Genomic DNA, 15,769 nt, shown 5'->3' with positions numbered 1-15,769 from the left:
GGTTGTTGTTGCCGCACAAAAAGAGTCCATTGATGGAAGTCTTGTGATGGGTATTGAAAAGAATTGTTGCTATATTTTATCACAGATGTGTTTGTGGAAATGTTAGATATGGTTCTTTGTACATTTTAAGTTAGTTTTTCATTTAGTTGCCTGATAATTCTGCACATCAATATTTGACAAATAGTTTTGCACGCTGAGATATTTTCAAAACCTGACTATTACTTCCTTAAACATTCACGTGAGCGAGAGCACTGCGGTTGTAACTTCTATTCATCATCACAAATACAACTTCCCGTATATTTCTGAACACAGTTCAGGGCACGCTCTAATCACACTCACACGAAAAAACAACTTTGAAAGAAGAAAACAGCAATCTCAGTTATTGATCAAGGCAAGCAAACAAGAATTGTTTTCTTGTTCGTGTCATCCACCATGACCTCCTTCATATACAGTACATACACAGAGGCATTAAACCAGGTCAACTTTCCCTTAACCTCTTCCTACTTATTTACCACAGCCAGCGGGGCTTTTGTCACACAGAGACAAACATTAAACATGTTGTTTGGGGTATATATGTAGAAACACTTGAGGAGTGTGTAACTCTTCACCAGAATAAGCTGATGATAAAGAAACACACACAGGCAGCAAAGAAACAGTCGAGCCGACAGACACTCAGTTCACAGCATCCACAGGGGAAGATATTTGCATGACAACCACACTTTGCATATTGCTCTGACGAGGAAGTACTTTGTGTCATCAGAGCAACAGGCTTTTTCCTTCTCATATCCTTTGGTTTAGATGTGCTAGGTGGAGGTTATAACACATGGAAACACAGAGAAACGAAAAGGAACTCTGTTTTTGGTGCTCAGCAGATTAAAAAAATGACATTTATAAATATCCAAACAACAGCACATCTCTTTAAGAACAAGGTGTTGTAGATAGTCTGCAGACGTCACAGGGGGAAATTATACAGAGCATTCACACTAATTAAAAACTAACTTCTTTGATAAAAAAGTAACAATATTTCAGACTGTCTGGGGGGGAAGAAATAGGTTCCTGTGTGGTATTTGGAGCGCTAAAACAAGCTGGATAGAACAGCTGTGGGTAATAATACAGCTTACAGATAGTTTGGTCATCAGTGAAAACTGCTCAGCAACCTAACAGTTAACAAGGTCACAAAAACTTCAAATAAATGTAAATACATGACTGATTTTATGATAGTAATCGGTTACTAAAATGTTTCTGTCAAAAGTAGTGGTGGTAGTGTATTTTGTTTCATTATGAAGATTATTCTCTGTCAATAATATCCATGTTTAGGAAATATCTGATTTCCCACTCTTGTTGGCTGGATCCTCAAAGAAAAAACACAAAGTAATCTGGGAAGAGTCAACGTGTTCTTTGTGCTGTGAATGTGCTGCGGGAGCAAATTCTGTTTGTAATAATACAAATAAAATCACAAATAAGAAAGACACATAAGACACGTTTCCAATTAATGGTGCGAACATAGTGTCTCACACGCACACACAAACAGAGTTGTTCCCAGGAACATCCAGCTGTGGCCTCTGGCAGTGAACCTGAGCATGAAAGAGTTTTTAACTCTCAACCTGAGGATTACAAATGACATTGGCTTCCCCCCATTCACTTCACCTTAACAGTATTTCATGGCGCCATTGTCATTCGTCACAGGGCCTTTTGTTGACCTAAAGAACAGTGATAGTCACCTCAGACATTGTCGGGTGAGGGTTGGTTTCTACCTCGTATCTACACAGAGGCACTGTGTCTACATAGACAACTGGCTTCCTCTTCACTTACACAAAAGAGGCATCGTCACATGAGTGGTTGACAAGAAAAAACTATAAATATGGAGTAAAGCCACAGACGGTAGACAAAGAATAACATCTGGAGTGACAGGGAGATTCATTTCACATTGAATGAAATAAACACCCTAAACAAAGCTAATGACTTTAAGCATCGGCGTGTTCAACTCATAGGTTTTTGAAAATAACAGGAAGTATGAGATTTACCTCACCATATATGACACACTCACAAAGAAATCTGATAACAGATTAGTAAGATAGTCAACCACTGTTTTGTTTTTTTAAATCGTTATTTCTCACACTTCTGAAATGCGTACCAGATTATTATTGTGATTATTACAATTATCTAATTACTCCCAGCTGTCAGATTTGAATGGCTGCGAGAAAAGCCTGAGTGACTACTGCTGTTCACCTTATTGTTGCAAACAGATTCAGCTGTGTAGTCGCCAACAGAGAGCGGTTACCTCACAGTTATAAAATCGTTGAACTTTTCTCGTACCCACCGAGGAAACAATGCAGAAACACCCGCTTTCTGTCACTGAGGTGAAACTGGAGCCGTGTCCTTGGGACTAGGCCGGATTATAGACGAGGTGAAAACAAAGCTAAAATCGGGTTTTTAGCATCTTGAGCGAGACAAAAACACTTTGGAGACAAGCGAGGTGAAATACAACAAAGACTACAAAGACACACTGCAGGGCCTCAGGGCCACAACTAATGTGGCAGTACAGCATGTTAAAAACACATTTTTAAAGTTTTCTCACCGATATGAATTACATTTAGACCTTTTAGCCAGAAATCAATTGGCTTGTTGAAAGACCAAAAAACCAATCTCACAGAATCAAATGAAGCATAAAATAAAAGCAAAAACATCATCCAGCTTCTGGAAAATCCTTTAGGAGAAAAAAAAAAAAAGGAAACATTAGGCATGTGATGGACATTTTTACCATCTGGTTAAGTCTTTTACTTTCATTTCATCTTTTCACATGTGTTGTTTTCTATTCTGGAAGCTGGAGCCTATTTTAGCTGCTAAATTATGCAAAAAGTACTTTCCGTCTTTGAGAGGGTGCCATTCTATCACAGCATGCACACAGTCACAGCCACGTTATTGTTAGATTCCTCATCATCTGCACAAGCGTACGCTTTACATTAAAGCTGGAGTATCCACACAAAAGAGGAACATGCAAACTCCACGAGCCTAAAACTGAACCAGGATTGTCCCGCTGTGAGGTGGAGTGTAAACACTATTGGACCGCTGTGTGGTACTCTGTCAGTCCTGCCAGTCTTCTGGCGCAACTCACCAAGCAAAGTATTACATTTATCACCCAAAGGGTTTTCGGAGTGTCTACCAAGCTCCGGAACTTTTACAGCCATTTTAAAAAACAGCCTGTAAAAATGTGATTTAGAGCTACAACCGGACAAATCACAACACTGACTTCCAGCATCCGAACGGGGCCGAGCCCCTGCTGGCAATCCTGATAACGTTATAAAACCAACAAAACAAACACAATGAATTATGACCATAGGCGCATACATAAGTGCACACACACACACACACACACACACACACACACACACACACACACACACACACACACACACACACACACACACACACACACACACACACACACACACACACACACACACACACACACACACACACACACACACACACACACACACATTTCCCTGAAGAGATTAGTTCAAGGAAGAAAGCCTGAACATGCGAGGGAGGGCAGAGGACAGAGAGCTCAGCTTTCCTCATAATGACTGCGCTCACCTGTTCATCCGCTCACCTGGGGCAGGGGGACCACCCCCACCCCCCTCCTCATTTACCTCCACCGCACATCCCCACCACCACCAACCCAGAGATGGCGAGATAAAGTGAGCCTTTCACTGGAGGACGCGCTAAGGTTGCCACAATGCGGCGCAGCTCTCTCTCTCTCTCTCTCTCTCTCCCTTGCGGCCGGGCCCAGCCCACCCCGCGGCCCGGCCCTGAAAGTGATCTAGGTAGGCTTTCTGATGGAGAATTTTCTCACACTCCTACACGCCAATCACGCACCTCACCAGCACACACAGGGAAAGACAAAAGTATCCCGGAAAGTGTGACACACGCAGTACACACACCGGAACGCACACAAAAGCAAACTGTACACAGATAAGGGAGGTAATTGGCTTTGGGACAGAGAGTCTCACAAGTAAATGGACTGATACCAATCAAGATGAAGAAACATAAACCGACTTTGTGTCACACCCCTGGTTGTGTGTATGAATAGCTCATGTCGTGGGGACATAAAGCTGTTTACAAAGGCATATTTGAGAGCTCATCTCCTATTTGAGGAAAAAAATAAATAATAAAAAATCCCTGCAATCTAAATCATCCAATCTGAGCATGAAGACTCGGGCAAGTAGTTTTTATAGCTTGTGCCTCCATGGACTTATTGTGCGTCAACCTAATGTCCTCTGAAGCGAAGAAAACACACTTCACCTGGGTTTTGTGTGCCGTTTCAAACAATATTGCAACACAACAAGAGTGTGGGGCAGAGCCACAAGGCCCTCTGTTGCCACTCCTGTAATACCTTCATTATAGTAAAAGAGGTGATCATGCTGGGCACCGTCAGAACCGAAAGAAGAGGAAAAAAAGAAAAAGAGACTGCAGGAGGATTTTACTCAAAGAACAAAACAAACAAAAACCTCCAAACTGCTCGGGGAAAATCATGCTTGACTCCTGCTTGTCCTTGCCAAGTCAGTTTGAAAAGGATTCGCTCCAGCTTCCTTTTCACCGATAAACAAGCATTATTTGTGTGAAGTTCAGGAAAAATGCAAATAATGAGTGTCGAGATGGGCTAATGGATTCTTTTTAGAAAATAGGGTGATTATAGAAGATAAGCACTCCAACGCATTACAGTATTTGTGTTACGCCTGACATTTTCCCAGTCATTATTGGGGTTTTTATGGGGGGAAAGCAAGCAAGAACATCAACAAAAAGCCAAAAAGGCCTATCATTGAAGACTTTTGTGTGTACATTTGACCTAAGTAGTAATCGAGCGTTCACTGTATTCAAAAACCATTTATAAACATTAGCGTGTAAAATTGATTGGTGGGTGGGGGTGACTGAATTAAATAAAATAGAAATACAAAAAAAGAACTGAGCCAAAATTTGCCTAAAACGGACAGTTTTCATCTTTTCAGAGGACATTTAGATGACAGCATACACTGAAACTTGATTATTACACATGATACTGTGTGTTTGTGTTTTATCAAAGATATTCATGCATTATTAGAAAAAGAACAACTAAGAATAAGCAGAGAAAACAGAGGGCCGGGTGAGAATGTAAAAAGGTGGATTGAATAATCAATCGCTCTGCTGGCCACGTCTGCTTGCAGTTGGGCTAATAGAGGATTAATTGTTGTCTTTAATGTGGAAGATAAAACATCGAGCGACACACCGTTTGATCACGATGCTGAATGTTAAATACGCCAGGGAAAACCCCTGACAGGCAGAGAATAAAAACTAAAAATTACAACAGATTGGACAAAAAAAGAAATAATCAAGAATGTGATGAGCGAGATCAAGGGATGAAAATAACGCTGTCTAAGTCAACTGCAATCTACAGTCATTAGCTTAAGCATTAATGTGGATTAATAGTTTTTAATCTTGTTACTTATGATCAATCTTGAAAAATATGTTCCTCGGCTTAAAAAAAAAAACTACTTTACTTTTTTCTGATATTCTAACACAAAATTGAACTTGCCTCAGTCAGGCTGTTAAGCTGAAGTCATGGAAGCTTCACAGAAAAAAATCCAAATCAACTGAAAGTGAAGTTTGGAGACCACTCATCTGTGACATAAGCCTGTCAAACTGTGTCAGTCTTTCTTCAGACGGTCTGCTTCATTTAAAATGAATGCATCACGCCAAGTGGAAGTAAAACCAAACAGGCACAAAGAGATGCGACAAATGAACAAAAAGTGATAGAAATGTGGAACAGAACTTAACCTGGTATCTGATCAGATTTCTACCGTGTGGTGAGATTCTATTGCCTGATCCGTTCTCTGGTCCTTAATCGTCTTTGATATGGTCTTAATTCTGATCTGGTTTGTGGTCTCGAGTCACTGGTTTCTGATCCCTGGTCAGTTCTTTTGTCTCTGCTTTAGATTTCTTGGCTCCAATTTATCACAATGATTACATTTTGTTTCACTTCAGAATATCCTAAGAACAATGAATGGATAAACTAAATTATAATAGCAAAGATTTTGAAGATGGATTTTTTTTTAACGACGATCAGACGTGTGATGACGAGTCGGTCTTCATCACACGTCTGATGACGCTCTGAGGAAGGCTGCAGAAACATGTCAGCAAGGTAAAAAAAATTACTTTTCCTGAATTTACCTGTCGTTAAAAAAGAGTCCATAACCTATGTATTTAGAATGACAAAATGAACAGAATTCAACTATTTTGAAGATGGGGAAGAAAGAAAAGGGAAAATGTATACATTAAGGAGCTCATGCAATAATGTGGAATAATGTAGTTTATCAAATCTTCAGCTGGGATAAACCTTGGTATTTTAAATCTAAGTAGATTTACTATGGGAATGCCATGTTGAGAAACCACTGGTTTGGATGTTTGCTGTTTAAAATTGCTCCCCTGCTTTTACCACTATACCAATTACGCGTTATTTCATGAAAGTGTTTCTCGATATTCAGTTTTATTACTTAACAGCTCCATCTTCCCCTGTTGTAAAGGCCTATTGTGAGACAGACACCAGCTCTGAGACAAATAGCAGATTGTGGCTATTGTGTTGCAAAAGCTCTTCTGATTGTCATTGTTATTCCACTCTAGCCTCAATTTGAGAGTATCGTTTTGTACTTAAAGCTTAGCCTGTTCCCTTGGTAACCACAGCAGTAACCATCGCTGCCCCTGTACTTACCGGCCAGGCGTATTTGAAAGGAATGACAATGTGTCCATTAGTGCCATCCTCTGCTCCTGCTCCTCCTCCTCCACCTCCTCCATCATGTCCTCGGTGGCGGAGCGACTCAGAGTTTCCTCCCAGGATTCCCGTGTTGCCCGACCCGAAGGTGCAGGCCCCAGTTGCGATGACGCGGGCCTGGTACTCCTTGAGGCAGGCTTGGAAGAAAGTGTCACATTGGTCCCGGGCGGAGCAGCGCTGACCGCTGCTGGCCTGCAGGTCGCAGCAGTCTCCAGTCTGCAGGAGTCCGTGTGGGTTCTGGAAGTGACGGATCTGAAGCTCGAACATCCCGACGGCACTCACAACCTGAGAGAGGACAGGGACGGCCACATTAATATAGTGACTCAGTCACAGCAAGCAAGTTCTCACCGTCACATTATGAGTTTTCTTTTGTTCTCCCACCTTGTCCTACACAATTTTTTTTACCTTTGTGCTTTCAGTTTTTGTGTCATTTGAAAGTTGAGCTATAAATGATACTATAAAAAGATGTAAACTCCCCAACGAGTGAGTAAGGGTAGATTAACTGTATTACCTCAGAGTAATATGACAGATAACACTTATTTGCAGTAAACAATAAGTCCTCGACATGGGAGAAAGACAATAGATAATTTAAGCTGTCAATGTGTGTTTCATCTTCACCATAAATTAATTTATTACAATATTTGAAACTAATTTATTTAACATTATAATAGAAAATATTTTTATTTAAAGTTGAAACACTTATTTATGTTATTTTTTAAATTGTTGCTCAAATGACATTTCCCTGCTTCTATTCAATGCAATTCAACTTTATTTATATAGCCCCACATACAACACAGTCATTTCTAGGTGCTTTTAACAGAGAGAAACCCAATAAATCTACTTTATCAAATAATTGTAAATCCATATTATCTTGTGAAAAATTACTATAAAACTTTTCAGAAAGGTATATGAAAGATGTTTTTACTTGATGAAACATCAAGCAGTAAAATAAATGACAGCAGAGAAGACAATTGGAAATGTGCATTGGTGTTTTACGTTGAAAATAGCATGATGCACATAATAATTCAACATTTGATGACCCATGGTCAACAGAAAATGTCAGAAATGATCATTTGGTAATCATGATGCATAATCAATTGTATTACAAAGTAATGAACCTTTTATACTGCTACAGTCAATGTGGTGTCTCTGAATGATGAGACTGCGTTTCTAACTCTGTAGTCAGAAATCTATCAATACCACTTAAAATACAACAGCAGATGTTCAATTTGAGGAAATGCAGACCACCAAGTTTCAAGAGGTTAAAGCAGGGATGTCAAAAATAGAACCAGTGGGGCAAAACTGGTACAGGAGAGGGTTTATTCAGGCCGGCCTTACTATTAATCACAAATGGAAAATAATGTTCTGTCTTTTCTTGATTCACAGGTGATCACACTGTGTGTGGCAGAAGTTTCAAAGCACTGCGACCGGAGCAGAGGCGTCCGTGGTGCTGCAACGAACGTAACATGTGCATCAAAGCCACACTATGAGCGTGCATTTATAAAACAAGCATTCTGAAGGCTGCAGAAATCATTTGAAAAGTAACCTACTTTTGCCAGAAGTAGAGAAAAGTGAGAAAGCTATTTCTGATGTTTTGACATATGTAATTGTCCAATAAAGCTCAAAGTCGTGTTTTTTTTATTATTATTATTTTTAGCTACAACGCAATCCAAAAATAACAACGTAGTTGTTTTATTGTATTTCATATCCCCCGTAACTACATATATCGTAGTTTAGCATTTGAATTTGTGATACTAGTTACACAATGAGCAGCACTATTGTTAACAAGACAACTTTCAATACGCTTTCACCTTTGTACTGTCAGACTCTGTTCAGCTGTTCTCTTTCTATATTTTTTGTCAGGGGTCATCACAGCAAGTCTTTGCAACCGCTGTGAAAGTTCTCGGTTTATACGCTGGAAGCCGTTGCCAGGATTTGAACCAAGGTTGTGCACATCCATAGTCAAATCTTAACTCAATGCACCACCAGAGGAACGAGGCGTACTTTGTATTATTGTTGTACTTTCCTATTCAGCGTGCAGGCATGAGAGTGAGAGCCAGGGAAATTAACTAACTTCACTCGACAAGACAGGAGACAGTTATATTCAACAAAATGTCTCACAATTTCACCTGAACTTTGATGTTTTGATAAATAACTGTATTCTATTATTGACAAATTGTGTTATCTAAGATCATAAAGGCACAGAATCAAAACACAGCAAAAGTTCACCAGAAGGGCTGTATTTGTATTTTGTTTCCAACACTTATTGTTTAAAAAAACCCCAAAAAAAACAGACTGCTGATCAGAAATAGATGATGACCCGTATAAAGACTCTCAACACATCAGCTTCTTTGAATTCTAGTCAAAATGAGGCAGACAAAAAACTCTGGAAATATATTTTGAGTCTCAAAGCCTCAGCTGGTTTTGTAGAAAACCACAAGTCCTCACTTCAGATTTCACAAACGGTCCAAAACAATGGACTTCACTTTTCAACCGCTTGAGCGGTCCCAAAATGCTTTACACCGTCACACTCACCCATTCACACACACGCCACGGGAGGCTGCCATGCAAGTGCTCAATCCACCTATTGGGAATGATTTGGGGTTCAGTGTCTTGCTAAAGGACATGTGGACTGGTAGAGATGGGGAATCAAATCTTGAGATTGAGACACGATTAAGAGACAATCGCTCTACCAACTGAGCCACCCAATAACAACAAGAAAACCTTCATATGGCCAGTCATTTTACATGATATAATCTGATTTATTTGAACATGATTTGATCAAATAAACAGAACAGCTGAGAAACTTTGTGAGTTGACTGTCTTGTTTTCTTCACTGTAATGTCTCGGTGTTGTCTGGGAATCTGCAGCGGCCTGCATGTCTCCTCTGTATATCATCTGTTTGTGAGTATGTTACAACACTCTGACTGCAAACGAGAGAGAGAGAGAGAGAGAGAGAAAAGGAATTAAGACATAACTTTGTTTCCCACAACTCTGGTTGACCTCCAGTCGGGGGGAAAAAATAAACCTTTCCATTTAAATCAGGCACAGATTCACCAGCACTGTGGCCATATAATCCTCTCACTGTTTATCCTTCAACTTCCTTCTATGTACCACGTCTCCTCATGTCTTTCTGTCTGTCACTACCACTCCCTTCTTATTTCTCACTTTCTCCTCCCAGGGGGGGACGATGACAGTGGGATTCAGTTCTCCCTCCTCCTCACGTCTGCCCTTTATGTGGAACAAGCTTTAACGCGCCTGTCATTTCTTTTTCTACAGCCATCAGCTCTTTTCCTCATTGTCCTCACTTTCATCTGCTTCTCTTTCTTCGCTTCATGTCCCCCCCTCCCTGTCTGAGGACGGGTGGGGAGTACACACACACACACACACACACACACACACACACACACACACACACACACACACACACACACACACACACACACACACACACACACACACACACACACACACACACACACACACACACACACACACACACACACACACACACACACACACACTTTACAGTTAACAGGACCCCCTGAGATTCGTGGAGCAGCCGGTCTGTGTGTGTGTGTGTGTGTGTGTGTGTGTGTGTGTGTGTGTCAGAGGTTGTGGCCTCTTTTAGGAACAGCAAACAACAAAATAGGACTATTGTTATGCCAGATTGTCATGGAACCGCTGATGATGAATAAATCTGAATAATTCATTGATGTTATGGTTCTTGGGTGCAATTGTTGAACAAACGATAGTTTATTAAGTCCAAGAATTAGGGTGCATTTGTGCATGCAGCGATAGAAAGATCTATACTGTCCACAATGAGCACCAATCTCAGCTCCCCCATTGTATATGTCCCTCTCTTGCACCCTGTTCCTGGAGCTGAAAGGGGGTCGGTGGGGGTGAACTTGTCCACATCAAAAGGTTTGTGGAGATACAGTGGCGCTCATCACTCCTCATTATCCTTTCTTCCTCTCCTCTGCTCGCTGCCTGAGCCATTCCCAGCATACCAGCATTTCAGCGCTCAGTCTGACCAGAGACACAGGGACCGAGAGAAAGAGACAGAGGGCGGGAGGGGGAGGGAGGGAGAAAGAGACAAAAAAGAAAGGTCCGAGCCAATCGGCACATCTCTGCAGGAGAGCTTTGGCTGTCAAAGGCAGACTACAGGCAAAACTCACCACAAACCGTCTTCTCTCGTGAACTGCAATATATCAACCATTACGAGCAGGTAATACTGTGATCGTCAGAATGAACATGACAAAATTAACCGAATATTGGATAAACATTAAACTAGCGGAAGCATCCACATATTTTGATACAACTGCTTTATTTACTCTAGTGTTACAGGGACCCAAGGCACAACTCATGTGACAATGAGCAACACACAAACAGCCCTCCAGTCCATCTCGCACACAGGGCTAAACAAAAACACATTTGCACTTGGAGCACATTAGACTCACCACTCAATCTTTGCATGTCTTTGGGTTTGTGGGAGGAAGAACCAGTAGGATATTCACATAAGTGCAGGGAGAACATGCAAACGCCATATAAACTCCCGGTAACCTGGTTTCATCGCACAGCAGTGCTAAATGGATAAATCCATGCATACATCTTTGACTCTTAACTTAGGGGCTGAAGCTGATCCCAGCTAACTCTGGGCGGGATACAGTCTGGACAGGTGGCCAGTCAATCACAGAGCAAATACTGAGAGAAGACAACCACACCTACAGTCAAATTAGAGACACAATTCACTTAATACCCATGTCTGGAAGGAAACCAGAGTCCCCGGAGAAAACATGCAAACTCCACACGGAAAAGCAGAGATATCTACCCATCTACTATAATGCTTATATCCTGTGCAAAGTTGCAGTAGCTGGAGAGAAATATGGGCCAGAGAAGCTTATACCCTGGAAAGGCCACCAGGCCCTCACAGGGCAAACAGAGAGAGACAGACAACTACAAACTCACATTCACACCGAGGGGCAATTTAGCATCACCAATTAAGTGTGGGCCCAGAAATATCAAATGGGCCTTTTATCATTTAATGGAAAACAACCAAACATTACACTGATTTCAGTCACTGACTGACTGAATAAGTATATGATGCTTATTAGGTTTACTGGTGCCTTCTTGTGATAATCAAAGTATTGAGATGACAGCTGATGTTAAAACCAATAAAAAAAACTCTATCCACTTCCTGTGACACTGCACCAGGAGAACATGTAAACTCCACCCATAAAGGCTCTCAAGCCCAATTCAAACTGGCGTTGGGGCATTCGTGCAATGAGTGACATCACAGCGCAGCTTTACTTAAGATATAAAATATTTTTGAAGACACTCAAGTGTAAATGTTATCTAATCAGATTTAAGACCTGCATGCAATTTGCAAATGAAATAGAAATAATCTCTTCTCGATTCACATACAAAAGCACCACTTCGTGTGTGATCACTGAGTTATATAAAACTGAACATCAGACTCCCAATTATCAAAAAGCCTTATTTATGAATAGCCGGTTTTCCCCCTGCTGCATTTATAAATAGTCACAAGCAGCTATGGAGGATCCTGGGTGTGTTGGCTTCACACTGCAGTGCAGTCAGAGAATGGAGGGAGTGAGCTGTGTTGTTCCTCAGCTGTGAGGAGGTTGCAGAGGTGCTTAGGGAGACACACACAGAGCTGCCTGAATGTTCAACATTCGCACGCCCCGGAGTATGTTCGGCTGTGGCCCCGAGCTCCACACACACTCAAGAAACAGATGCTGGGTGTGATCTCAGTGTGGTGGAGAAACATGCATGTGCAGATGCATGTGTGCACACACATGCACGCTCACATGGAGCACCACTGGACCTGGGCTTTCTCCCAGTAAATTCAGTCACACCTCAGTGGCATCCTGACAAGACAAGCAGCATCGCTGACAGCTCACCAGGAAAGAAAAGAAGAAAAAAAAGGAGGGGGGGGGGGGATTTTTTTCCGCCCCTCTGAATCAAAAACCTAGTTTAAATGCAACCAAATATAATTGTTTATTCTGGGTATCTTGCAGAAACAAAACAACTTTTAAAACATCAAAAAGAAATGTTGCACTCATACAGCCTCCAGGTGGAACACACCAAAAATGAACTTGAACAGTGGGTACAGATTAAGAATATCAAAAATGGATAATGCACCTGCAGGCAAACACTTTGGAGATGCAATTCTCCTGTAGTCTGTAATATGTAATACTTATGAGAAATGGGCGCTTTACAGGGAGACGTGATGGGTAATTCAGGTGTTAATTACCCTGCTTCAATCATTGAACATTTCTCAATGTACTTTAAAATGAATCATGGGTTTATGTAGCTCAGAGGTCCACACGTGCATCATAATCAGCAGATGTGCTTTACGCTTTAGAATAATTTGTCTGGCGTTTACCAAAATAACCTCATTATGACTTTTGTAAAAAGCTCAAAACGTTTTCAATTAGACATTTTGGCAGTGGCATTTTTCTGTCACACCCCAGAGACAGGGCTGAAGACGCTTCTGTGTTGCGTGGGATAATCGACATCAGCGTCAACGGGCTGGAACAACAGGTGGGCACAGCGCCATGGAGGAGCCGAATGAGGGCAGCACAAAGGGGAAAGGAGGAGTGTGCAGCAGTCTGCGTGGACTTGGTTTGTCACTCTGTCCACGCAACTGTGATTTAAAACAAAGACTTAACCACAGTTACAAATGATCTTGCAAGCTTTACGTGCATGTTGCCCAAAATAGCACTTAATCGGTGGCTTACCTGCGGTTGCATCGTGAGCGCGACAAGAAAAAGCACAGTGCGCTGCAGGTTGAGGGGTCCCCAGTGTCGCCCGGCCCTCGTGTCTGCGTCTCTACTGGTCTTCCCGCCCCAGTCTCTGGGATGGAGCCGAGTTATCCTGTGCGCTCTCGTGCTCTCCATCCCTGCGTCAGGGGATTGGAGACTGTGCTGTGCGCTCTGGAGATGTTGGTGCCCCCCCCTCTCCTCCTCCTTCTTCCCTGAGTCCTCCGTCCGCCCAGCTCGATTTTAAACCCTGAAACTCGGGCAAAGCCACTTCATCGTTCAGGTCACACAGAAAGCGTAACGATCCACGTCTCCGCTCGGATTTATCACTCAACTGACCAAACCCACCCACACGAGCGCACGCCCGATCCAGGGAATGGCACTATCACACAAATACGCACGGACTTCACACAAACACAGCCCTTTTGCGCTGTATTCCTTCCACCACCTGCGTTAAGAGGCTTTACAGGTCCAATCTGCCGGCTCACTTGACTTGAACTCTTATCCCAATTAGCTGATACTCTCTCTCTTCATCGCGTGTCTCTCTTCAAACTCGATCCACGCTCAAAAATACCCCCCCCCCCAAAAAAAAATCTTCTTGAATTAAATAAGGAGTGTAAGGGATCCAGAAATCAAAGTCAATATCTCCAGTGGGAAGATTTCACACACGCACACGCGCACATCTCATCCAAGCGGCTCACTGACCATTCGTCGACCCGATATGAAGCCCGGTGGCTCCAGTCACTGTGGGAAACAATGAGGGAGGGAGCGAGAACGGGAGAGAGGGGGAGAAAGACAGAGCGTGGAGGGTGTGTCCTGAGGCAGGGAATATCCGTCTATCAGCCGTTGTCCGGATGGTTCCCAGCGCGCACCAGTGCTCTCATCCCTTCCTGTCTCTCTCCGTACACTTTGAGCAACATGAAGCCCGGCCCAAACTTTTTGGTCACATTTGCGCATGGGTTTATCCTGAATGCCGCCTCGCATCTCGCAGTCCCTATGTGGGTTTCCCCTTTCCTTTCTACCTTTTGTAGCACCTCCCTGGTACCTCTCCTCCGGTTTCAGCTGTCCGAGGTCCCCGGCCCACTTCAAAGCTCCGCCGTGCCAATTAACTGTTTTCACAGTTCTGCTCCGGGCTCGGGTGGTCTCTCAATGGGGACGCTTCAATGGGCTTCACGAGACGAAGCCCGTCACAATTAAAATGCCCTTCTTTTGCGAGTGATGACATGGGAGGTATTCACAGACTGCCCAGAAACTAACACCGAGTGGCATGACTGCGGGACCTTTGAGCCGCGTTTCTGCTGATGGTGATTGGCTGTTGCGCGCACGGTCATGACGCATGACGCACAGGTGCTGACGCGCGCGGCAATGGCTCACCTGAAGCCATTTCTTCAAAAATGTAATTGACATTTGTGATTGAACTTGCTCCGACAGCTGCCGCTCTGTATATTGTTCTCACATGCTGCAGCCAAACAAGGCCGCCGGCTAGATCCTAACAAGCAAGCTCAAATATAAGAGACAATTGTAGGGTGTCCAGGCTTCTTTGGAATACTGGCAACGGTCACATGGCAGATTTTCCACATCTGACCTCTAATGCCCGTCTTGTTGGACGCAAGACCTCCACACAATGTACCTTCTTCATCGGAGAAAGTCTAATGAGATTCTGCCTCCCGCCTCCTCCTCCATCTTTAAGGTCTATCATGGGCTTGTTGCTCACGAGCTTCCCTGACAACCGCTGGTGTTTCCGCGGCTTGGTGCTCCTCAGTGACCCCGGAGCGGAACAGAGGGCTCTTGAGGAGCACGGCCCTGATTTGCATAGAAGAGCAATGACCTCTAAAACACCAGCTGAATTTCTAACCAACCACCCGGTGTCACACAAATATCACTTGGTCTGCTTGGAGTCTGCAGTGAGCATCACCTGAGGAAGACGCACCAAAAATATGCAACCTCCTCCACTCTTGTTGCCCTGTGACTTTAACCACAAGGCTCATGATTTGTGGATTTGGCACCATCTAATGGTCAAATATGCATCGAGGAAACTCTACAGAGAAAACATTCTGAAACTATTATCAATGTTTAAAAAAAAAAAAAAAAAAGCAACTCATCCATCGTCTACATATTTTTATTCAAATTAGGGTAATTTGAACTGAAGCAGAACCACGTTGTTAATACTGATAGAAGAACA

General features: G+C 42.7%; 1 protein-coding gene across 1 annotated transcript in view; it reads right to left on the bottom strand.

Annotated features, from left to right (window-relative positions):
* LOC308107949 (uncharacterized protein) overlaps positions 1-14,326 on the bottom strand; it is a 56,027-nt gene extending 41,701 nt beyond the window's left edge. The window contains exons 1-2 of the mRNA XM_080460560.1: positions 13,567-14,326; positions 6,746-7,090 (exon numbers count right to left, since the gene is read on the bottom strand). Of these exons, the coding sequence (XP_080316686.1) occupies positions 6,746-7,090; positions 13,567-13,725 (504 nt within the window). The 5' untranslated portion in view covers positions 13,726-14,326. The remainder of the gene's footprint in view (positions 1-6,745; positions 7,091-13,566) is intronic.
* Between the last annotated feature and the right edge of the window lie 1,443 nt (positions 14,327-15,769).

Source organism: Lipophrys pholis, assembly GCF_963383615.2.
Source record: "Lipophrys pholis genome assembly, chromosome: 3".
Classification (NCBI taxonomy): Eukaryota; Metazoa; Chordata; class Actinopteri; order Blenniiformes; family Blenniidae; genus Lipophrys; species Lipophrys pholis.
This window is presented reverse-complemented; position numbering and strand designations above follow the sequence as displayed.